A 25793-nucleotide genomic window follows, 5' to 3' on the forward strand; every position below is an offset into this window, starting at 1 on the left:
AGCAATTTAGCATGGCCAATTCACCTAACCTGCAGGCTTTTGGACAGTGGGAGGAAACCAGAGGAAACCCACGCAGACAGGGAGAATGTGCAAACTCCACACAGACAATTGCCTGAGGTGGGAACTGAACCGGGGTCTCTGGCGCTGTGAGGCAGCAGGGCTAACCACTGTGCCGCCCACTCACCTTACCTTCAATTTTAAACACTGAATTGAAAAAATAAACCAACGGAAAGATAAAATAATATTTCAATCACCAGGTCTCACACCTTGGGCAGGAAATTAGGTTTCGGTTTACACCCTAATGTTGGATTCCCATCAGGTACAGGTAACCTGCTCCCATTTTCCCCAAATTGGCCAATCATCTCAGAGGCAAGTTCATCAGTCAATAGAAGAGAGTGGGTGGGTTCTCAAAGCCAGATGGCCAGTAGGAGGCCCTTTCATACAGCTGGTCAGGTCGCTGCTTCAGGTGAGAGGGGATAGAGAGGCAGACTGAGACAGAGAGAAATGGAGTGTCAGAGACATAGTGAGAGAGACAGAAAGGGATGGAGGGTGACAGACAGACTCACGAAGTAAGGCAGAGACATGAGGAGAAGAAAAGAGACAGAGAAAGGTGGAATGTATGAGATACAAAGAGACAGAGAAGGGGACATAGAGAGACTGACAGAGAGTCAGGGATGGATAGGGAGAGGGGTCAAGAGAAACAGAGAGAAACAGATAGAACAGTAAGAAGTGGCTACAGGTATCAAACAACTGAGAAGGTGGAGGGAGCCCTGAGATCACAATCTGCCTGGAAGGCTGTTCATGAGGTGGGGGAGGGGATGTGTGTGGAGGAAATCAGGCCGACTGGAAATTTTGACTAGACCTCTGTCACTTGACCTTACTGACAATTAACTGAATCATGTACCAGCTGCTTGCATCTCTAACCCTACCTTTGGCTCGGATGGTACTGACAGAAAGTGGGGAAGCCACAGGCCTAACTGGACCAGATGTGGGATTAACATCATGGCCTGGGAGGAGTGGTTTACAAATTTATAAACTCTGAAAATGTGTTGCTGGAAAAGCGCAGCAGGTCAGGCAGCATCCAAGGAGCAGGAGAATCGACATTTCGGGCATGAGCCCTTCTTCAGGAATGACTACAGGGAGGAAGAGAGCTTCTTCAAGGAAGGCATCCTTGCAAGAGGATTCGCAGTAGGTTAAAATCTTCGAGGAGAAAGTGAGGACTGCTGATGCTGGAGATCAGAGCTGAAAATGTGTTGCTGGAAAAGCGCAGCAGGTCAGGCAGCATCCAAGGAGCAGAAGAATCGAAGTTTCGGGCATGAGCCCTTCTTCAGGAATGACGGCTGAAGAACAGCTCATGCCCGAAACGTCAATTCTCTTGCTCCTTGGATGCTGCCTGACCTGCTGCGCTTTTCCAGCAACACATTTTCAGCTCTGATCTCCAGCATCTGCAGTCCTCACTTTCTCCTCGAAAATGTATAAACTCTCCTTGCAAATGGGATGATTTATGAACAGTGTCTGTCCATGTAATATTTTTTAACCTTTATTTCCTTCCTATCTCTGGCACACCTACTTCTTGGATGCCTTACTTTCTTAATGCAGATCCTAGTGCTTTCATTTCTCTCTCTTTAGGAATGTTAGCGGATGTTCTGCAGTGGATTTATGGTCCAGCTCTCTTGGTATCTGCCAAAGTAATGTTGTTGGAATGCACAAAATTCTCAGCAAGCTCTCTTTGGTCACAGCTTGATCTATCCATCCATCAAGCCAAATTTTCCAATCGGAAGATAATTGTAGCAGCAGTGAAGAATGGAATTAAACATCAGGACCATGTGGAATCTCAACATAGCTGATTCTGAGATCTCCAGCTGATTTACCCTGCATTGTGATTTTGAAAACGTTCACTTCACTGACTTGAGACTTTGGAGGGTTCCAGCTGATTTAAGCTCAATAGTTACCCAGGTAGGATTAGAAGATTAAAACCTGCTCTAACTCCTGGTTATCTATTGAACTGAAACTCACAATCGTCACTGACCTACACCTCCACCGCCTCCCCAAAACACCAGCAACCTGTGACCCAACCTCCTAACAACTCAATTCCTTCCTTCCAAATCTGACCGCTATCTCCCATCATCACCGTGGAGCCAGTGTACTAACACTCAGCAACTTCCACCAACTCTTAGAACTGATACCAACACCCAGACACTACATCCCCACTCCAGACCTTGCCAGATTCCACACCAACCCATCTCTGTGCTGATTTCCCATCACTGTCCACCTTGGACCCCAGACCCATCTCTGCTGGAAACACCAACATTCCTCAGACCCGAACAGAAGGAGGGATGTTCCCCCTACTGACCCGACCTTATCTGACAGTCCCACCCCTACCCAAGTGGAACTGATCACACTCTTGGCCCAGCCTCCTGACTTACTTGAACAATCATCCATTTACCAGGCCCTATTGCCCAAGTACCCACACCCACCTGGCCTCATGTCCCTCTCACCCACCTGGCTCCATATCCCTCTCACCCACCTGGCACCCTGTCCCACTCACCCATCTGGCACCCTGTCCCTCTCACCAACCTGACACCCTGTCCCACTCATCCACCTGGCACCCTGTCCCTCTCACCCACCTGGCACCCTGTCCCACTCACCCACCTGGCACCCTGTCCCTCTCACCCACCTGGCTCCATATCCCTCTCACCCACCTGGCACCCTGTCCCACTCACCCATCTGGCACCCTGTCCCTCTCACCAACCTGACACCCTGTCCCTCTCACCAACCTGGCACCCTGTCCCTCTCACCCACCTGGCACCCTGTCCCACTCACCAACCTGGCACCCTGTCCCACCCACCACCTGGCACCCTGTCCCTCTCACCCACCTGGCACCCTGTCCCTCTCACCAACCTGACACCCTGTCCCACTCATCCACCTGGCACCCTGTCCCACTCACCCACCTGGCACCCTGTCCCTCTCACCAACCTGACACCCTGTCCCTCTCACCCACCTGGCACCCTGTCCCTCTCACCCACCTGGCACCCTGTCCCTCTCACCAACCTGACACCCTGTCCCACTCACCCACCTGGCACCCTGTCCCTCTCACCCACCTGGCACCCTGTCCCTCTCACCCACCTGGCACCCTGTCCCTCTCACCCACCTGGCACCCTGTCCCACTCACCCACCTGGCACCCTGTCCCACCCACCACCTGGCATCATGTCCCTCTCACCAACCTGGCACTCTGTCCCACTCATCCAAATGGCACCCTGTCCCTCTCACCCACCTGGCACCCTGTCCCTCTCACCCACCTGGCACCCTGTCCCTCTCACCAACCTGGCACCCTGTCCCACTCATCCAAATGGCACCTGTCCCTCTCACCCACCTGGCACCATGTCCCTCTCACTCACTGTGGCCTCATGTCCCTCTCACTCACTGTGGCCTCATGTCCCTCTCACCCACCTGGCCTCATGTCCCTCTCACTCACCTCGCACCCTGTCCTCTCATCCACCTGGCACCCCTGTCCCTCCCACCCACCTGGCACCCAGTCCCTCTCACCCACCTGGCACCCAGTCCCTGTCACCCACCTGGCCTCACATCCCCTTCACCCACCTGGCCTCATGTCCCACTCACCCACCTGGCACCCTGTCCTGCTCACCCACCTGGCCTCATGTCCCACTCACCCACCTCGCACCCTGTCCCGCTCACCCACCTGGCCTCATGTCCCACTCACCCACCTCACACCCTGTCTTTCTCATCTGTATGAGCATACAATGCAATCATTCAGCAAGCTAATTTCCTCAACAAAGGTCACCATAGTCCCAATGGAGTGAAACTTTTAATTAGGAAATCAGGAAATGTCCAAAGAGGATCACTGTAGTTTTGTTAGGAAATACAATCCTGTCTCATTTCTGCTATCATATTTAGGTTGACAACAATGTTTCTATTTCAGTCAGTTCTGATATAATGCAATAGTTCCGTTTTCATACATTCCCGCGTTATAAGAAAATTGCATCATAGTCACGCCATTTAAAGTAATGGGGCTGAGATTGTGTTATAGCCAATACAGGCGAGGAAAGTTTGCCTTCTACAAACAACAGTCTAAATTATTCCAATTTGCACTGAAGCAATACGTGTTATAGCAGAACTGACTATTCATATTTAGACTGTTAGAAAGTCACGTCTCCTCATTCAAGACCACTGCTACGATTGGACTGACCATCTTGTCTTCTTGCAGTAAAGGGCTCTGCTTTAAAAACAAACTCCCACAACTCCACTGTAACTTGCAAAGATCGTAATGTTCTTCATCTTGCTCTAACATGAGGCTATTAGCTTAGCTCTTCATGATGATGGTATTCACATGTCTCAAATTAGGAGAGGATACAAAAGGTGCCACTTGTGCTGCTGACTAAAAGGGGAATTAGATTTCCTGTGGGTCCAGAAAATTAGCCAGTCAGCCTTTCTCAGAGATGATGTAATGATGTCTCAGTTAAAGCCATAAAACGGAGGGATGATGGTGGGAGACGTTTTCACCATGAACAAAATCCACCAAAAATCTCATTGATTCAACTTATAGAATAAGCATCAAAATGATACAGTAGTTTGAGGCAAAATTGTTCTTGATACACCTTTCAACAATTAAATGCTAATGGGCTCAGAGGGTTTTCAAATTTCCTAAACTAGGAAAATTTTACAATTTCGTTTGCTATTTTTAGTGCAGAACTGAAAATGAACTTGCTTATTTAAAAGAAAAGCTTCCAAATGTTACTTCGTTCTTGTCTGCAGAAATCATTAGAATCATTCAGAAATAATTTAGGAAATGCAGCATTGAGCAATTATCTTTCATGAAATGAAAACTGCAATATTCCCCAAAATTAAACCTGTGAAATTGATTCCAGGTACTACACACAGGGTAGATAAGTTGTTGATTATGACGAAGTGTTCGCACCCAAATCACGGAAACTACCTTTTCTCTTAAGAGACGGCTGGGCTGACTAAATATTTCAGCATTTTCCAGATTTAGCACCGTTCCAAAAGAATAGCAATAATATATTCTTCTTTTTCTCATGTGGGGAGTAGTTCAAGGCATCAGGTAAAGCAGAGTGTTCACCACAAAGTTCCTGTGCACATGACGGAATTTGATTCCATAGAGTTCAAAATCTATATTTTCAGGCACATCAATGTGGGACATTTCCAAGTGTAAAGCACAACAATGCCTCATTATGAAGTCACAAGGCTCAGAAGCATTTTATTCGGGGTTGATTTTACAATGAGCATGTTCAGGTTGTGGGCATGGACTGGTGGGTGACTCATTAGACACACCACACAACAGGCAGATTAAGATGTACATGCTTGTGGTTTGTAATTCTGTAAATAATTATGAGAAAGTGTGAAAAAATTAATTCTAGTTCAATAAACCAGCCCTTTGGAATCGGTGTAAAAGTTGAAAGAAAAGTCTTCTCCTGAACTGTCATTAAATACATTCTCCAGTTCAACATTACCCCCAAATATGCAATGCAATATTAATTAATGTTAGTATTAACAATATTTTCACTGATCTCGCCACCAGTAACCTGTCTACTCTCATTCTCTTGCCACTTTGACTTCTCTTTTTCACTCAATATGGCTCTTGCACTCCCTAATTGTCTCTATCACTGTTTAACCCTATTTCATTGCATGAGGTGCCAATGCTCTTTCTTCTATAAGTCACTCAATGTAATTCTTTCTCTCTCTCTTTCTGAAGGATATTACTACTCATGCCCTCCCTGCTTGCTTTTATCAGAGTAGCTCCTTCCTTCCTCAAACAACATTCCTCTCCCCTCTATTGCTAGTTTCCACTTCAATAATTTGGAAGGAAGCAACTTGGAAATAGCTTCAAGCGCTTTAGAATTTGTCTTGTATCACTTGCTTAGGGCATGTGTCACCTTGTTGTGAAAGAATCTACAGTAAAGATTTGGAAGGAAATAGGGAAAGCTTGCGCTTAGAAAAGTGAACAATACATGGATGAAAAAATTGGATACTTCAGAGAAGATGTACAATGAATGCAAGGCATCCCTAAGTGATTCCTGATGAAGGGCTTTTGGCCGAAATGTCGATTTTCCTGCTCCTTGGATGCTTTTCCAGCGCCACACTCTGGATCTCTAAGTGACACTCCAGACACACATTTACGCTAAGTAGCAGAACAAACAAGAATCTACAGAGGCACATACAGGAATCTAATCTTCAATACCAATTGCTTCTAACAGTTCTGTCGGGTCACCACTAAGGTCTTGATGATATGGTGGATAAGAAAACCAGATGGAAATACAATAATAGACATTAAACAGAAATGGATAAAAGAAATTGCTCTAAAACATTTGCATTAAAATGAAACTACAGAACTGAGAAACAGGAGCAGGAAGAAAAATCATGAGACATTGTCAATAGGAACACTTCCCCTATGTCTCAATTGTTACACATCATTAATCTAATACATTTTCTCATCTCTACCAGATACATTTAAAATAAAAGACAAATTGATGAAATTATGAATCATGTGTCTACTGGAAGTGAGACTACTGATCTGGTATACGGACCCTCTCAATGCAGCTTGTAGTGAATATGAGACACGAGGCCAAACATACGCAAATAATGCATTAAGCGACAAGCTCACTGGCATCATTGACAGCTAATGACTTAGTAAGGTCACTTGAAAAAAAAGTGTTTACGTGCAAGAAAGTTTCTGCAAATATTGACACATCTGGGTAAAAATTCATCTAAAAATGGAATTGCATGCTTTGGATGATTTGGGTATGGAGAGTCTTTCAAGCCACTCTGATGAATTTTGGGAAAAACCAAAAGGGCAAAATTGGAACTCTGGTGAAATTCTGTCAACATCCAGAGCAAAAGACAAAGCCTCATAGAACCAACAGTATTTCCAGTCAATAGCTGGAGTCAGGAGTATCGACATTGCAAAAGGCAAAAAAATGAATAGCCTTGTCAAAAGAGACAAAGAACACTCAGGTTTAAACCCAAGAAATACAAGTTATGGTCAGTTCATCATGTTTGTACAGTGATGTGAAGAGGGAGCTAAATAACTTGCCAAATGCCGCACTTCTGGCAAAAACTCAGAACTTGAGCAATATTGAGTAACATTTAACATTGCATCTTTGTGTAGACATTGATTATCAGGTCCACCTAACAAATAGGAAAGGAAAGGGGCTCTTGTCTTATAATGAAATCAAGTACGATTTTTGGATCCTACAAATAGCCAACATGGGCAAAATGGGGTGAATGGCTTCCTGCTGTATGGTATCTTAAGCTTAAGTTAACGAATGAAGTGACAGGTGAGAAAATAATTTGGGACCAAAGCAAGGAGGAAAGATTTTGTGAACTTTATTTGGAACCTTAAGTGTTTGAATAACCAGCGTAGTAAATTATGTTGAAATCCCTTAATTATAGGGTTACATGGATTTGATGGTTATCCTGTGCATGTTAGTAAACTAGCATAACCATTTGGTTTAATAGACAAGAAAGTGGTGAATGCACGTACAGTTACAACGTTTAGGTGGGACTAGTTTATTTTGGGAACATGGTTGGCATGGACTAGTGGGACCGAAGGATCTGTTTCCATGCTGTATAAAGAACTCTTTTGTTTGTATGCTGCAGATTTGGTTGAGATTCCCAGGAACTGCTTTATCCTCCTTCAGATTCTACTCACTTGCTACGTGTACTCCCAGCATTTATATATGGATATATGAATGACAAGCAGGAGTAAGCCATTTGACCCCTCGATCATGCTTTGCCACTCATTAAGATCTATAATGCTATGATCATACCTGATCTAATTGTGGCCTCAACCAAACAAATTCTCTATTCCTGACAACCACTGATAAATGAGTGAGTCTTAACATTCAACATGACAGTGCAGCAATGCACAGGTCAAATCACATCAACAAGTTTGCTAATGATATAAAAGTAGTGGGTCTCATCAGCACGAACAATGAGTCGGCATACAGAGAGGAGGTGCAGCAGCTAATGGACTGGTGCAGAGCCAACAACTTGTCTCTGAACGTGGACCAGACGAAAGATATAGTTGTTGACGTCAGGAGGGCACTGAGTGACCACTCTCTGCTGGACATCGATGTCTCCCCCCATGGAGATTGTGAAGAGCACCAAATTTCTTGGTGTACACCTGGCGGACAATCTCACCTGCACCCACAACACCAGCTCCATAGGCAAGAAAGCCCAGCTGCGTCTCTACTTTCTACAGTGGGCTGAGGAATGCCCACCTCCCCATCCTCACCACACTCTACAGAGGGTTCATTGAGAGTACCTTGAGCTGCTCCATCACTGCCTGGTTCAGGAATTGCACCGTCTCGAATCGTAAGACCATACAACGGATAGTGAGGACAGCTGAGAAGATCATCGGGGTCTCTCTTCCCTCCATTACAGACATTTACACCACATGCTGCATCCGAAAGGCTAAGAGCATTGTGGAAGACCCCACACACCCCTCATTCAAATTCTTCTCCCTCCTGCCATCTGGCAGAAGATACCAGAGCATTTGGTCTCTCACGGCCAAACTGTGCAACAGTTTCTTCCCCCAAACCATCAGGCTTCGTAACACAGTATGATTGGACTCTTTCCCATCTGAAATTCTTTGCACGACTTCAAATTGCTACTAGAAAAATGTCTATTATTTATCATTCTTCTATTACACTGTAACTTCTGCACATCTGCACTTTATGTCGTGTATGGGTGTGTAGTTTGTGCTGTCCTGCAGCACCCTCAGTCCTGGAGGAACGCTGAATTGTTTTTACTGTATCAGTTGTATATGGTAGAAATGACAAATAAACGCTACTCTACTCTATCTTCATGCTCTCTGGGGAATAGAGTTCCAAAGACACTGACCCCCTGATAGAAAATACCTTGCTCCTCATTTCCATCTTAATTCCAGTTTTCTAACATTCCCATTTTTTTTTAACACATCTTTACTCAGCAGAACATGTCCCTTGTTCACCGTTCCTCCTGTGCCAATAATCTGCTGTTTGAAGGGAAAATAAATTGTAATACTATGGGGAAAGGAGCTGGGGAATGGGATGGATTAGGGAGCCCGGTGTCAATGAGCCTCCCTCAGTGCTGTGTGGCCTGCAGACCACATTGTGAAAGCAGGTGCCCTGAAGCTACTTTCAGAGAGTACAAAGTACAATGAGGTGAGAGCTGCACGGAGAACAAAGTTGGCTACTTCACTCTAATTGGGGTAGGATTTGATTGAAGTCAAACTTAGAGAGTTAAAGTTAGATTAGTACTATTTTTGAATGAAGTGAAGTTAAATGAAGTGATTGAAGTTGAAGTTAAGTTAAATGAAATAAGAAGTTATAATGAATGTACGTTCAATATTAAGTATTGGTACTTAATGAGTTAAAATAAAGAAGGGTTCGTTGATTTAAAATCTGAGTTGGCTCCCGGCCTGGGTACCTGGATAAAAGGTTTGAGTATTCCTTGTCAGACAACAAACGGCAATGTGGAAAAGAGCTGGGAAGTGGAATTGATTGGAGAGCTCAGAGGCTGAATGGGCAGAATGGCCTCTTCCTTTGTTAGACAGCCTCGTCACCGTTCAAATTGTTAAAATTTGCTTACCAGCTCGGTGAAACCCTTAATAACCTGTCGCTGTTTGAGGTTGGTCTCTCCATCTAGATTAGCAGTCTCAATATGGCAAAGTCCATCGGGATCACTGGAGTACAGCAGCAGGATATCGGCAGGAATTATTTCATTGCAACGCAGGCGAACAAAATCCCCAACTTGAACTTCTTTCCAGTATTTTTCCACATACTTTTTCTCATTCCTTGAAAGAAGGAATCAAGCGGTCAGTCACATGAATATGGAAACACATCACAAGGAACATAGAGATGAAGAGTAGGCCATTCAGCTTCTCAAGCCTGTACTACCATTCTAGATCATGGCCGAACATCTCCTCAGAGTGATTTTCCCACAATATCTCCAGTCTACTTAATGTCATCAGTCTCCAGAAACATATCGATTTCTGACTGGAATGTGCTCAGAGACTGAGCTTTCACAGCCCTCTGGGTTTGGGAGGTTCCAGAGATTTATTACCCTCTTGCTGAACCAATCTGACCTCATCTCGGTCTTAAACAACCTGTCTTTTATCCTGAGGTAGAGTCACCAGCCTGGGGGGGGGAAGCATCCCACCTCTGAAACCTAGGAGAAGATCCCACCTCTATCCACCCTGTAAGAACTTTCTAAGTTTCAATCAGATCACTGCTCACTCTTCAAAATTCTGGGGAAAACAGATCCAGGCGCTCCCCATAAACCAGTTCTGTCTTCCAGGAATTAATGTGGTGAACCTGTATTGTATTCCTTCTATGACAAATATATTCTTCCTTAGATAAGGATAGCTTAACTGTACACAACACTATAGCTGATAGGAGAAAGTGAGGACTGCAGTCGCTTGAGATCAGAGCTTAAAAATGTGTTGCTGGAAAAGCGCAGCAGGTCAGGCAGCATCAAAGGAACAGGAGAATCGACGTTTCGGGCATAAGCCCTTCTTCAGGAATGAGGGCTGAAGAAGGGCTTATGCCCGAAACGTCGATTCTCCTGTTCCTTTGATGCTGCCTGACCTGCTGCACTATAGCAGATAGGCCATGATCTCATTGATGGGTGGAAGAGAGTCAATGGGCTAAATGGCCTGCTTCTGCTCCTACGTATGACAGTTTTATATCTAAGATGTTGTCTCGTCAAGGCAGTATAAAATTGCAGCAAGACATCTTTATTTCTGAACTCAACCCTTTTGCAATTAAAGCCAACCTACAACTTGCCTTTCTAATTGCTTGCTACACTTGCATGCCTGCCTTTAATGACACACAGACAGGAATAGCCAGATCTCGTTGCACACCTGCACTTTCCAAACCGCTGAAAATTTAAAAAATGTTCTGCCTTCCTTTTTTTTTTCCAAATAAAGTGAATAATTTCACATGCATTTACATTATAATTCACGTGTCATGTTCTAGCTCATTCACTCTGCTGGCCCAAGCCCTGTGCAAGCTGCCTTACACCCCCATCACAACTTTCTCATCCTGTTGGAGGTCGGCAGCAAATCTGGTCCCCACATGCAAATCATTTGTCTAGACTGTCAACCGCTGTATGTTACCACTGACCCTTGTGGTACCCCACTAGCTACAGCCTGTTATCTGGAGAAATGATCCAGTAATTCCTGTCCTCTACCAACTGACCCACATCATTATGTTTCCCCTAAATCCCTCAAACTCCAATTTTATTTCCTCATCTCCTGCACGGGATCAAATCAAAAGCCTTCTGACAATCCAAACACATCACATTCACCAATTCTCCTTCGTTTATGCTACAGGGAACATTCTCAAACAACTCCCAACAAGTTTGTCAAACAGGGTTTCCCTTTCATAAATCCATGCTCAATTCTGCCATTTTTTTCAAAATATTTAGGTATCACATCCTTTATACAGGTCTTTCTGCTATAAAGTGACAGTTACGTTCCTCTGCAACTTCACGGCATTGAAAACTACGCTATGAGAAAACACTATAGAAAATTACGCTGTGGAAGATTGCTATAGAAAATCTCGATACCCGTTCAGTCGAAAGCTTGTGTTATCCAAACAACATCCACAATTTGTCACTCGGGTTATAGACAATTTGCGTTGATGAAGTAGACTGTGGTGTCTTCCCAATTATAGATATCAAGCTAACAGCTCTCAACACTTCTTCCTCCCCTCTTAAATAAGCCTTACGTTTGCTTCCTTCCAGTCAGCAGGCACCTTTGCAGATCTGTACAATTATAAAAGATTGTCTCCAATGTAAAGACTTGCATGTCTTTCAGAGACATTTAAAATGGTTAATAAGGATGGGAGAGGTTGTAGCAGAGTGATAAAAGTCAGTAGACTAGTAATCTAACATAAGATGAGGTTAATGTTCTGGGTACCTGGGATCAAATTTGACCATGAGAGATAGTGACTTTGAAATTCAATGACATTCTGGAATAAATGACTGGCAATTCGTAAAAACCCATCTCGTTCAGTCATGGCCTTAAGGCAAGGAAGGAAAGATGCCATCTTTACCTGCCCTAGCCTACATGTGATGCCTGACTCACAGCAAGGTGTGGTTGACACTTAGCCACACCTCTGGGCAATATTCAAGGGATTCCTGCAAGTGTGGAAGCAAGCCATTTGGCCCATCTGGTCACAAGGAATCTTCAAAGAGCATCCCAGCTATACTCACACCCCTACCCTCTTCCGATATTTGCCATGGCTAATCCACCTGGACAGCAAATCCCAATGGGCAATTTAGCAAAGCCAACCCATTTAACCTACACATCTTTGGACTGTGGGAGCAAAACCAGAGCACCCGGAGGAAACCCATGCAGGCACAGGGAGAATGTGTAAACTCCACACAGAAAATCACCTGAGGGTGGAATCAAACCCAGGTCCCTGGTGCTGTAAAGTGGCAGTGCTAACCACCATGCCACTGTGTTGTCCTACAAATACAAGCATAGCCAGTGATGCTCAAATGCACTCAATTTTTTTTAAAAACTGATACCATGACTCGTTATGTAATTAATAAAGAATTATTCACTAATAGTTACCTTGTTACTGAATACATATTAAAAATGAGTCTACTGACATCTTTATTCAGAAATAGATATCAGAGAAACTTCATTTAAATTTGTTCAGATTGATCAATAATGCAAAATGTAACTTTAATCAAATTATTTCAATTGCAATACAAGAGTATAAAGAAACTAATGGCCTATTGCACACCAGATGTCTGACAAAGTAAGGCATTGAATAATTCTGGCATTTTATGCGAAGAATTTATTTTCAAGGGAAGCCAAGATCATATTTAACCCATTTAGGTAAAGATCAATTAACTTATACTGAGCTCCAATTAAAGAGATTAAACGTTATAGGGAAACAGTGAGTGCTCCTGTTGATCTGTCTTCATGAACAGCAAAAAACAAACATGACCATGTGAATTAACTGAATTGCAGTTATCCAAACCAGTTATATCAATTGAAACCTGCTTCAAAGTCCGCTGCACACTCTGTGCCACGTCAGTGCCTGTGAACAACTGTCTTGCTGCATGTAGGAAAACATACATGGTGTGATTAAAAGGCAGTCAGCTATTGCAACACAGTCAGAGGAACTGCTCCCTTTTGATCAGACAGCACTATGCGTGAGGGTGGAGGAGAATGAGAACAAGGTGCACTCATGAGCAGTGTTGTTCAAAATTTCATTTCTATTAGCTCCCAAGAATGACAGATGTTCCTCCTTTTTGCAAAGTACAGTCAAGAGAAAGATGGGGGGGTGGGGGGAACAAGGATAGCAGGAGCAGAGAGTAAAGGCAGTGAGGGTAAGTGGGCAATAGGTGATGGAGTTGGGGCAGGAAGAGGCAAAGGTTTCAGGGGGAGGGTAGCAGCAGCATGGGTGAAGTGGGCAAAAGCAGTGGGGGCGGGGGAGGGGGTTGGCCAACAGCATTTGGAGGGGAAAAGAGGACAGTGACTGCAAGGTAAGGGTGTAAGGGGCAGTGGGGGAGGGGAGGGAAGGGGCAAAAGCTGCAGGAGGAGAGGGACAGAGACAGTTGGGAGGGAGAATGTGAATAGCAGCAGGGTTGATAAACAAATACAGCAAGGGAAGTGGGTATAAGCAGAAGGGCCCAAAGGCAGTTGGGGGTGGTGGGTTTGAGGTGGGGGAATGGGCAATGTGATAAATACTTTTGAAACAACAATCACAGTTACAATGTAAGAAATGCTGCAACCCATTTGCACACAAAGTTCCATGAATAACAACACAATTGTTAGTTCACTGAAGGATAAGTGACAGCCAAGACAACCCCCTGTACTGTTCTTGATTAGTGCCAGGACAGAGCAAATTCCAGAGAAAGCCTCAGAGTTGGATGAGATTGACTGCACGATGACTCACTGTGGGTTAGATTTGCAGCACTATCTTATGTTCAAGTCCGATTCAACAGAGTTACTCGGTTTGCTGTGGTGCCCATTTCATGGGTGAATGGGAACAGAGTCTTGTCTCAAAAACAATGTTTATTGTACATTACCAACTACATAGTAATCCAGAAACCCAGGAACTCGACTGGGGGCCCTGGGTTTGAAATCCCAACATGGCAGATGGTGGAATTTTGAGGAGTTTTGTGACACGGTGGTTAATGTTCCTAACTCTGAGCCAGAAGGCTCAGGTTCAAGTACCACCAGCTCCAGAAGTGTGTCATAACATTGACACCGAAAATAGGAGTAGGCCATTCAGCCCTTCGAGCCTGCTTTACCATTCAATATGATCATGGTCGATCCTCCAACTCAGTACCCTGCCCCTGTTTTCACCACATACCCTTTGATCCCTTTAGCCCGAAGAACTATATCTAACACGTTCATTAAAAACATCAACAAGGGATCATCACTGTCACAGACAACGAAGAAGATCTTACTTCTCTTCAGATCCTGAATTGTCCTCCCTCAACACCAAACTTGGGTGGACTCTAACATCCGAAGTGGGATTTGAACCCAAGACCTTCTGAGTGAGAAGCACACACAATAGCCATACGGCCACAGCAGCATAAGCAGATGTTCTTGTAATTCATCAACTTCAAATAGTAAATCTATTATGGTGTCCATGGGTCTTGCCTGAAACGTCGATTCTCCTGTTCCTCAGATACTGCCTGACCTGCTGTGCTATTCCAGCACACACTCTCGACTCTGATCTCCAACATCTGCAGTCCTCACTTTCTCCATTGCTACCTTGTGTTTAAAGGTGAAAATGATCCCAAGTGTTCACTGGACTAACCTTTAGATATGTGTGAAGGAAATGGCAGAATTGTCACTGCCTTTGGCACACATTGCTCGAGGTTGGGCAGGGATGTCAAATAGTTATCCAACTTCATTCATTTGGGTTTCAAATATTACATAGCACTTTGGTTAGTTATTTTGAGTTGCGCTAACCTACTGAAGCAAGCATTCTTGCACAGGTTTTAATAACTGGTAATGGGAGTCACAGTGCTCCAGATTTCAACCTATTAAGTTTGGTACCGTCACCATTAGGACTGATAAGATGTATTAATTTCCACAGAATGGGGAATTTGTAGCTGCTTACTCATAATGATACTTGCCTGTAACCTGCGAGAGTGTGGTGCTGGAAACGCACAGCAGGTCAGGCAGCGTCAGAGGAGCAGGAGAATCGACATTTCAGACAAAAACCCTCATCAGGAATTCCTGATTGCCCGAAACATTTATTCTCCCGCTCCTCGGATGCTGCCTGACCTGCTGTGCTTTTCGAGCACCACGCTCTTAACTCTAATCTCCAGCATCTGCAGTCCTCACTTTCGCCCTGTAACCTGTGAGAGCCTATGTCTGACTGCGATGTTCTCCCAAAGGCCTTTGTTTAATAAATGACTTCTGATTGACTTCTAAATTCGTAATGTGGTATCATTTTACCTACAACACTCAATGAACAGTTCTGTTTCACAGGATGTTAGAAAACAAAGCCACACAAGAGATAACATGATTCAAACCCGACCTGATATTACCTGTCATGTAGTTGCAGAGATTCCCGAGGAGACGGCTGTGTACCTTTGAGATACTGTGAACTTTTACCATAAATTCTGTCTTACAATCTTGGACTCTACAACCACCTGATGAAGGAGCAGTGCTCCATAAACTAGTGCTTCCAAATAAACCTGTTGGACTATAACCTGGTGTTGTTTGATTTTTAACTTTGTACACCCCAGTCCAACACCGGCACCTCCAATCATAGCTTTGAGATAGTTACACAAAGTCATTGGGTGGCATGATTAGCACTACTGCCTCACAGCACCATGGACCCAAGTTCTATCTCAGCCTTGGGTGACTGCACAAACTCCACATATTCTCCCAGTTTCTGCTTGAGTTTCCAGTCGGTGTTCTGGCCAACCCACACTGCCAGTATGACGGACTGGGCGGTTGCCTCTATGTTGGCTCACGTCACATGCAACACAAAGGCTGGGATCATTCTGAATTTTATTAACAATCCTCACTACCTACACTGTCATGGCACCTTATGCTTGCACATAATCTGTGCTTACTGACTGTTATTGTTTCATAAACATAACTGACTGACTGAACACGCTTCACCAACTCCACTGCACTGATGCAGGAGTGACTGAATGCGAGGAACTTTATACGGAGCATGACCTGTCAGTCCTGGAATCTCTCAAATTATACTTTAGGCAAAATCAGATCAGGTGACCAATAAACTTGGTGAAGGAGGTAAGTGTTAAAGTGTTTCCCCCAATGGATGAAAGTGAGATAGAGAGGCATAGAGCTAACAGAAGACATGGCTACCAGCAACCAAACAAATAAATCTGGGAATGCATGAGGAAACCAAAATTAGAGGTGTGTGGGGGTGGGAGGAGATTACTGCGATAGGGCAGGAAGGGGCCATGGAAACATGTGAAAACAGGGATGAGGATTTTATAGTCAAGACATTGATTGATTGGGAGACAGCATAGACCAATCAGTACAAGGGTAAAAGGAGACGGAACAAAATGGAAAAGGTACTGAAAACATCAAGACAGTCGCTCGGGGATCCAGCAGAAATGAGATAGGTGCTTCAGAGAAAGCACTGAATTTTCCAGATGGCTCATCTGCTGAAACCTTCCAGCACCAGCTTACCCACATGTGGCGGAGTCTGCATACGCCTCAGTGGACCAATAAGCCATACCAAGATTGGAAGTCAGTCAACTTTGATCCTAAGAGACTGATGAAGAGGAAGAAGAGAAGGGAAGAGGACTTTGTGCAAGTTAAGGCACGAACTGCAGAGATTTTGATCATTTTCAGTTTAGAGCAGGTTGACGGTGGAAGACCAGGCAGGAGATGTTGGAATAATGACAGAGGTAATATAGGAATGGATTGAAATGATGGAAAAATTTAATGGACCACATGAATGTGTTCCACTAAAAAAATACTGTCTAAACAGAATGAGAAAAAGCCTTGACAGAACAGGGATATTACATTAAACCCCACCACTTCCTGTATATTACCAGCCTTTGAAATTACACCAAAAGGACTTGCTGTGGCAAGTAAGAGGCATCTGAAAAGATTTTTGTAAAACATTGCAAGTCTCCTACTATATTAAAACCTGTAGCTATCAAATCTGCACTAAATGTTGTTATAGCAGCAAGGGATACTCTGTAAACCCCAGCAGTTTCTGAATGGTTAACAGTACACACACACAGTCCTGTGACACTGGGTTTATTGAATTGAAATGACTGAATAAACGGAAGCCTTTGCTCACTATGAGGGTGTGCCCTTATTACAACATGAGGCAATCAATGTGCTTGGTGTAAGTTATAACCACATTCCTACTCTGATGTCAACTGAACATGCTGATGTGAGGTGCAAAAAGGCTAATGATCAGTATTTATTGCTTCATATTTACGCAAATGATTCCTCCCCATTTCCCTACTGCTGCTGAATAGCATTGAATATGTTCTGCAGTGAGCCAGCAGCCGCCCATTAGCTTGCCCAAGTACCTACTCACTGTGACACACAAACGCACACAACACACACACAGTCGTCAACTTTATCAGAGTTAAAAATCTTCAGTCTTTCATCTTTTAGAATGGGTTGCAGATTTTGATTCCTGTTAATATGTAAATTTTAACAAGACTTAACAGCAATCTAAGTTTATTCAATTTATGACACTCTGATCCTTAGCTAAACATTGTGTGTCCTACAATCCTACTCCACAGCTACCTAATGAAGGAGCAGCACTCTGAAAGTTTGTATTTCCAAATAAACCTGTTGGACTATAACCTGGTATTGTGCATTTTTAACTTTGTCCACCCCAGTCCAACATCGGCACCGCCACATCATAACTTTATCAGAGATTATCATACCTCATATTGGCAATTTGCTATCATTTCTAGTGAACTGTAGGTCTATAGATTTTCCTTCTTTCATCATCCTTACATACATTATGGAAACATAGAAGACAGGTGCAAGAGTTGGCCATTTGGCCCTTCAAGCCTGCACCATCATTCAATCTGACCACAGCTGATCATGTAATCTCAGTATCCTACATCCACTCTCTCTCTCTATACCCCTTGATCACTATAGCCGCAAGGGCCATGTCCAGCTCCCTCTCTCGAACTGACCGTACCAGCTTTCTGAGGTGGAGAATTCCTCAGGATCACAACTCTGAGTCAAGAAATTCTTCCTCGTCTCAGTCCTGAATGACTTACCCTTTATTTTTAGATTGTGACCCCTATTTCCGGACTTCCCAACTTTGGGGCCATTCTTCCCACATCTAGTCTGTATTTTAAAATTTAAATAGACTTATGCAATGAATCCTTGGCAAATGTGATTAAGGAAACTCCCAAAGTGTTTTGTACTAGAGCAAGTGTGTAGTCAGGGAAAGGGTAGGACAACTCAAGGGCAAAGGAAGGAATTTATGCATGGATCTGGAGGATATGGGTGAGGTCTTTAGTGAATACATTGCAATGGTATTCACAAAGGAGAATGGCATGGTGAAGTCTGGAGAAGGGCATATTGATATTCTAGGGCATGCTGATATAAAAAAAGGAGGTGGTGTTGGGTGTTTGAAAAGTTTTAAGGTAGACAAGACCCCAGGACCTGACTGGATCAATCCCAGAATGCTGAGGGAGGTGAGGGAAGAAATTGCTGGAACCTTGTATGCAATCTTTCTATCCATTTTGGTCACAAGAGGGCTCCCAGAGGACTTGAAATTAGCCAATATCATTCCTTTGTTTAAGAAGAGCAACAGGGATAATCTGAGAATTTACAAGGTGGTGAACCTTATGTCAGCGATAGGGAAATTATTGGAGAAAATTCTTAGGGACAGGATTTGCTCACATTTGGAAAGATATGGATTCATTAGCGATAGGCAGCTCAGCTTTGTGTGGGGGACGTTGTGTCTCACAAACTTGATTGCGCTTTTTGAGGAGGTGACAAAGATGATTGATGATGGCAGAGTGGTGGATGCTGTCTACATGGACTTTAGCAAGGCCTTTGACAAGGTGGCTAATGGCAAGCTGATGCAGAAGGTGAAGTCACATGGGATCTGTAGAGAGCTGGTAAGATGGATACAGAACTGGCTTTGTCATTGAAGACTGAGATTAGCAGTTGCACTGACTAGAGATCTGTGACCAGTGATGGTCTACAGGAATCAGTACTGGGATTCCTGTTGCTTTTAATATATATATAAATGATTTGGAGGAGAATATAAGTAGCCTGATTCGTAAATTTGCAAATGATACAAGATTGGGGGAGCCCACGGATAGTGAGGAGGATTATTAGAGGATACAAGGTGATGTATTGTGGAAGATCTAATGCAGGAGAGGAGTATACAATAAATGACAGAGCCCTTAGAAGCATCAAGATACAGAGGGATCTAGGTTTACAGGTCCACAGTTCCTTGAAAGTGGCAACATAAATGGTTCTGAACTGGTTCTGAAGAAGGAATATTGCATACAGTTCTGGTTATTAGAAGGATGTGGAGGCTTTGGAGAGGGTACAGAAAAGGTGTACCAGGATGTGCCTGGTTTGGAGGGTATTAGCTATGGAGGACAGATTGGACAAACTTGGTTTGTCTTCACTTGAACATCGGAGAGTGAGGGGTGACCTGATAGAAGTTTACAAAATTATGAGAAGCGTTGATAGAATGATAGTCAGAGTCTTTTTCCCAGGGTAGAAATGTCAATTACTATGGGACATAGGTTTATGGTAACAGGGTTTAAGTTTAAAGGAGATATGAAAGGCAAGTTGTTTTTTCACATGGAGGGTGTTAAGTGCCTGGAATGCATTGCTGGCGGAGGTGAGTGGAAGCAGATACAATAGCAATGTTTAGGAGGCAAATGTTTAGGAGGCATCTTTACAGTTACACGAATAGGCAGCGAACAGAGGGATATGAATGTATAGAGTCAAGAGGTTTTTAGTTTAGCAAGGCATCACGTGTTGGTGCAGTCTTGGTGGGCCGAAGGGCCTGTTCGTGTGCTGTACTGTTCGTTGTTTGTTGAACATAGTACAAGGCATTAAATAAACAAACAGTCACTTAAGATATGTTCATCACACTATGAGTTAGATTTGAAAACAGAACATATACACAGAGTGCCCTTTGAGTCTGTTACGCCGTTCAATAAGATCATGATTAATCTGATTTTAACCGCAACTTAACATTCCTGCGTATCGCCAATAATAACCCACCCTCCGTGTAGTCAATAATCCCACTGCCTTCAAAATATTTTAAAATTCTGCATCCACTGCCTTTTGAGAAAGGGATTTCGGAAGACTCACAACCCTCAGAAAGAAAAAAAAAAGTTTCCTCATCTCTGTTTTAAATGGATGCCCCTTACTTTAAATTGCTTTCAGGATTCTGCAGATATTGGTTTTAACTTATACCACAACAAGGTAAACAGATTGTACCCAGTTCCACTTGCTGACTTCTTCTCCCTGAATCCCTTTCCCAAGGTCCTCTCTGTGGCAAGCTAGTGGTTCAAAAATGCCTTGCACAGATGGAGGTTGTTCGGTCCCTTGAGTTTATACTATCTCCTGTGGCACACCATGTCACAGTGACAAAACACCGCATTGCACTGCAGCCTTTCTAACAAGACTCAGTGCCCATTGAACAAAATACTACTGCTAAGAAATTTCGAATGTGAATTCATATGAGTTCTATCTAACTGACATAGTAAGTCATATATAAAAAACATTTCCGTCTCTGCAGAAATCATCATGCAACATCAGGGCTTGAAGGTTTACAAAACTTTAAGGCTTCTCTGTCTACTTTCAGAATGATATAGTGAAAAAGTATATAAGCTAACAGACTGAACATTCTGGAACAATGCAGTTTGCACCTAACCTGTTTTCGATTTTAGCAATTATAAATACATTCTTCAGAAGGTGACAACATATACTGCCGCATGCTTGCAATGAACTCTTCTATAAAAAAGCTGCTGGAGCCTATGAATAGCAGATTCACACATTTGATCATTTATAGTGATGTTTATGTTTTCTGAACATGATGCACACACTGATATCACCTGCAACCTTACTGTGGGTGATATAAATCATATGCTGCATTTGCAAGGCACAGTGTAACACATTATGCAGTGGATAACAGGAGAGCCTTTATAGATCAGCTATGATCTAACGGAAGTTGACTGACCAACTCCTGTTTCTTACATTGAGCTTTGGCTAGCAGCTTTCACTCTAAACGTTTGTTTGAATAGAAAAAGGTGCATATTATGTTAAGAATGTCACAAACTTAAAATACTTCAAGGATATTACATGTACTCATGTAATAGTTGATCTTGTTTTTGACCAAAAAACAGTCAGTGTGCCTGCCGTCACATCCCGCTCCAGCTTCCCAGTCTGCCTGTTGTCCCGCTCCTGGTCTTCCAGTCCACTGGCTATTGTGTTCGCTCTGGGTTTTCAGAATTACCACCATTCATTATTTCCCCCTTTATTCATTCAGAGATCAATTGGCTTCTGCTAATGATAGGGTATGAATTTTGATGGGCATGAATTTCAGCCCCTCAAAGGTAGTATCCATGTAATAGTTGACCCCATAAATTCAACCTTAGAAAGTAGTCAAAAAAATTCAACTGTTACTCGAATATATAGGGTATCTGAAAGCCAGAGTTCTGATCCTTTAGACTTGACATTACTTTCATAAAGTACTTACTCAATGTTTATTCAAATCTCTGGGCACAGTTTTTGGAGGATTTAACTTTAGATTGATTTTCAATGATTACCAAATATCCATATAGTTGGGTCCAGACTGGAAATGAACTACATCTCATTGTCGGGACAGGAATGGCCTCAAGTAGCCACTTACAATTCGAGGCAGAGATGACACCAAAGTCAGGAGGGAAGCTCAGCATCAACAAGACATCATAGATGGGAACAAGATGATAAACTTAATATTTTATGGTCATTTTAGATAGCAAACTGAAATCCATCACAATTCTCTAATGTTGATTGTGTAATAATGTTAAGTGTATCGCAGGAAAGTTAAAGGGCCATTCGCCCAAAAGTGATTTAAACAGTAACATCTCAAAACCCTATGGTATTTATCAAAATCCTTTTACATCCATTTACTTGATTGTTGTCAGAGAGATAATCTTCGCCCTTCAAGCAAAACAAGTTGAGCAAAGCAATGAGAATTCTAATGGGAGGCACTCAGAAAGTTCTAGTCTCCTTAATGAAGCTCATTCTTACAGATAAAGAGTGAAATCATGACCTATAGTGAGACAGTTGAGAAAATTCTAGAAGCAGTCAAGTTTCGAGCCAGATTTTTCCCTCCCCATCCTGAAACAGCTTCAGACTTCAGCAGAATGATGCAATATATTCCAGCTCCTTCAGAACTACTGTTTCTAAGCACCAAGTCTGCTGATAGTGGTGCGTTTCACTTCACTGCAAGTAACTGTCAACAGACAGCAGGGGACAAGAAGGGGAATTCCACAAAAATATACTGGAAAGGATTAGTCTGGATTTGAGAGGGTGCGGCAGGACTGGATGGAAAGAAATCGTTAGTTTTATCCATCAGACTTTACAGAAACATAAAATTCTAAGAGGACCACACAGAATACATGCAGGAAGAATGTTCCCGAGGATTGGGATTCCAGAACCACGGATCACAGTCAAGGTAAGCCATTCACCACTGAGGTGAGGATAAATTTCTTCACCCAGAGAGTGATGAGCATTTGGAATTCTGCCACAACAAGTGGGGGTTGAGGCCAAAACATTGAATGTTTTCAAGAAGGAATAAGATATACTTCATACAGCAAAAGGGATCAAAGGATATTGGGAATGGAGTTGGCTGATTGGCCATGGTCATGTTGAATGATGGAGTAGGCTCGAAGGGCCAAATGCTCCTATTTCCTACGTTCTAAGAAATTAGATAAATGACAGGAAATGACCATCTCCAATAGCAGAGAACATAACTATTGCCTTTGACATTCAATGTTGTTACCATCACTGAATCCCCCACTATCAACATCTTGGGGTTTACCATTGACCAGAAATTGAACTGGACCAGGCATATAAATACTGCACTTACAAGAGAAGGTCAGAGAATTGTAATATTGCCATGAATATTTCCTATTGCCCCAAAACCCATTCACTACGTACAAGATACATTAGGGGTATGATGGCAAACTCTCCCCTTTTCTGGATGAGTGCAGCTCCAACGGCAATCATGAGTTTCATTTACATGATGCACTGCAGCAACTCATCTCAAGCGCATCAGCACCTTCCAAACCTACAACCTCTAACATCTAGAAGGACAGGAGCTATGATTGCATGGGTAGTCCAACTCCTGCAGATCCCCCTCCAAGACACAGACTGTGCCGACATGGGAGTGTCGGCACCATTGAAATCCTGGACCTTCTTCCTTAGGGGTCCTTAAGCCCTATAGGCTGCAGGTTTCCAGGGAGTGGCTGACCAGCACTTGTTCAAGAGCAACTGGAAATAAATTCTGGCTGAGCAAGCGATGCCCACAATCCATAAATAAGTAATTGATTTAAAAAATGTACTGTTTGCATTTAAAACCACAAACATCCTTAATCAAAGTAACATTATACTGCATTATCCCAGCACTTGATTTATGTACACATTACAGAATGGTGCAGTCAAAGACAATTGAGACAAGCTCTCCTGTTTCAGCATGGCTGACCTTGGTGGTTCGTGGGTATGCAGAGAGTCTGGAGAAATGATACCACATCAACCACATTTCCCAAAGTCTATTGCTGGTTTCAATAAAACTGCCTCAGCAAGTGATAGTTAACTTCATCAAAGATTCCTCAGTAAAGGCAGAGTTCCAGCTCTCTGTTTACTGTGTTTGCTGCCATATTTTGGCAAAGGGGATATGGACCTCGAAGATAGGAACAAGAGTTGGTCATTTGACACCCCCGCCCCCACCCACCCCACTCCTGTCTGCCATTCAAAATGATCATGGCTGAGCATCGAGCTGAATATTTTCATCACGCCCTCCTCCTTTATCCCTTGAACTCCAAGAGCTGTATCTACTTCTTTCTTGAATACATAATGTTTTGGCCTCAGCTACTTTCTGTGGCAGTGAATTCCACAAGCTCACCACTGCCTGGGTGAAACAAATTCTCATTCAGTTCTAAAAGATTTACTCCTTGTTCATAAACTATGACCCCTGGTTCTGCATTCCTCTACGATCAGAAACTCCGCCCCTGCCTCTAACCTGTCTAGTCTATTAGAATTTTAAAGGTTTCTATGAGATTTCCCTCCTCATACTTCTAAACTCCAGCGTATACAATGCTAACTGATTCAATCTCTTTTCATACGTCGGTTCTGCCATCCCAGAAATCAATGTGGTAAACCTTGGATGCACAACCTCTCCAGCAAGATCATTCTTCCTCAGATAAGGAGACCAAAGCTGCAACAATATTTGTGGTGTGACCTCACCAATGCCCTGTATAATTGCAGCAAGACGTCCTTGATCCTGTACATGAATCCTGTCACCGTGAAGGCTTGATTTGGAGGAGCCGGTGCTGGAATGGGATGTACAAAGTTAAACATCGCACAAGTGTAAAGGCAGTAAAGAAGGCAAGCTGTTTGTTGTTAAAAATCACACAACACCAGGTTATAGTTCAACAGGTTTATTTAGAAGCACTAGCTTCCAACCACCTGATGAAGGAGCGATGCTTTGAAAGCTAGTGCTTCCAAATCAACCTGTTGGACTATAACCTGGTGTTGTGTGATTTTTAACAACAAACAGCTTGCCTTCTTTACTGCCTTTACACTTACTTTCAACAACTGGTGCACGAGGACACCCAGGTTTCAAGAATATTTCCCCATTCAATTTACAGCCAAAGAATATGCTTTCCTACTTTTGCTAACATAGTGGATAACCTCACATTAATCCACATCCAAAATAGCAACTTCCAAACATTTGCCCACTCACTCAGCCTGTCCAAATCACACTGCTACATCTCTGCAACCTCCTCACAGCACACTCTTCCACCCAGCTTTGCATCATTTGCAAATTAGGCCTGTTTTCTCCAAAATTTAGAAGCTTCACAGGTGATCCGATCAAAGTTTTCAAGATATTAACAGTGAAAGACATGGAAGATAGCGTTATGGTACTGTATATTTCCATCGATCTCAGCTGGGGGCTAAACAACTAACCTTGGCATGATTCAAGTGGCATTGAAAACACAACAACCAAGATTCCCGCTCTTAATCTCTATTCAGCGCACAACACTGAAAAGTGCTTCAGTATATATGTAAGCCAGTGCTTCCAAATAAACCTGTCGGACTACAACCTGGTGTTGTGTGATTTTTAACTTTATCCACCCCAGTCCAACACCGGCACCTCCACATCATTGTATGTATAGCAGACAAAAGAAGGAAATGAATTGGCTTTGTTGCATCTCTTCCATGGCCCATAGCAACATGCTTTATGTAGTGTCTTCCATGCTGTAAAATGCCCTGAGGCACTTCACAAGAGTGTAATTGGATAAAAATTAACAATGATAAACTGGTTGGTGGCTAGGAGGAAGGCTTTATGAAGGAGAGGGTGAATACTTTAGGGAAAAGAATTCTAAATCCACTGAGGAGTCTGAACTTGAGTTTGGAATGAGAATTCTAAATTTGAGATCGTTCTGTAAGGGTTAACACACTGTCTGAGATCACGTCTGAGGAATCGCGTCCTTGCGGGGTTGTCAGTGCCTACTAAGTTGCACCTCAGCACCTGTAACAACCTTCAGAAAAAAATGGGGGTATGTTAAAGGATAAAGG

At 43.2% G+C, this 25793-nt stretch overlaps 1 protein-coding gene across 3 annotated transcripts in view; it reads right to left on the reverse strand.

Annotated features, from left to right (window-relative positions):
• Nucleotides 1–25793, reverse strand: part of atp10a (ATPase phospholipid transporting 10A) — a 369418-nt gene that overhangs the window by 108508 nt on the left and 235117 nt on the right. For all 3 annotated transcript variants that reach the window (XM_087988354.1, XM_087988355.1, XM_043692276.2), the window contains one exon: nucleotides 9611–9815. In XM_087988354.1, the coding sequence (XP_087844480.1) occupies nucleotides 9611–9815 (205 nt within the window). The remainder of the gene's footprint in view (nucleotides 1–9610; nucleotides 9816–25793) is intronic.

Source organism: Chiloscyllium plagiosum, unplaced genomic scaffold, assembly GCF_037043375.1.
Source record: "Chiloscyllium plagiosum isolate Xiang-an unplaced genomic scaffold, Cpla_swu_hap1 HiC_scaffold_6, whole genome shotgun sequence".
NCBI lineage: Eukaryota > Metazoa > Chordata > Chondrichthyes > Orectolobiformes > Hemiscylliidae > Chiloscyllium > Chiloscyllium plagiosum.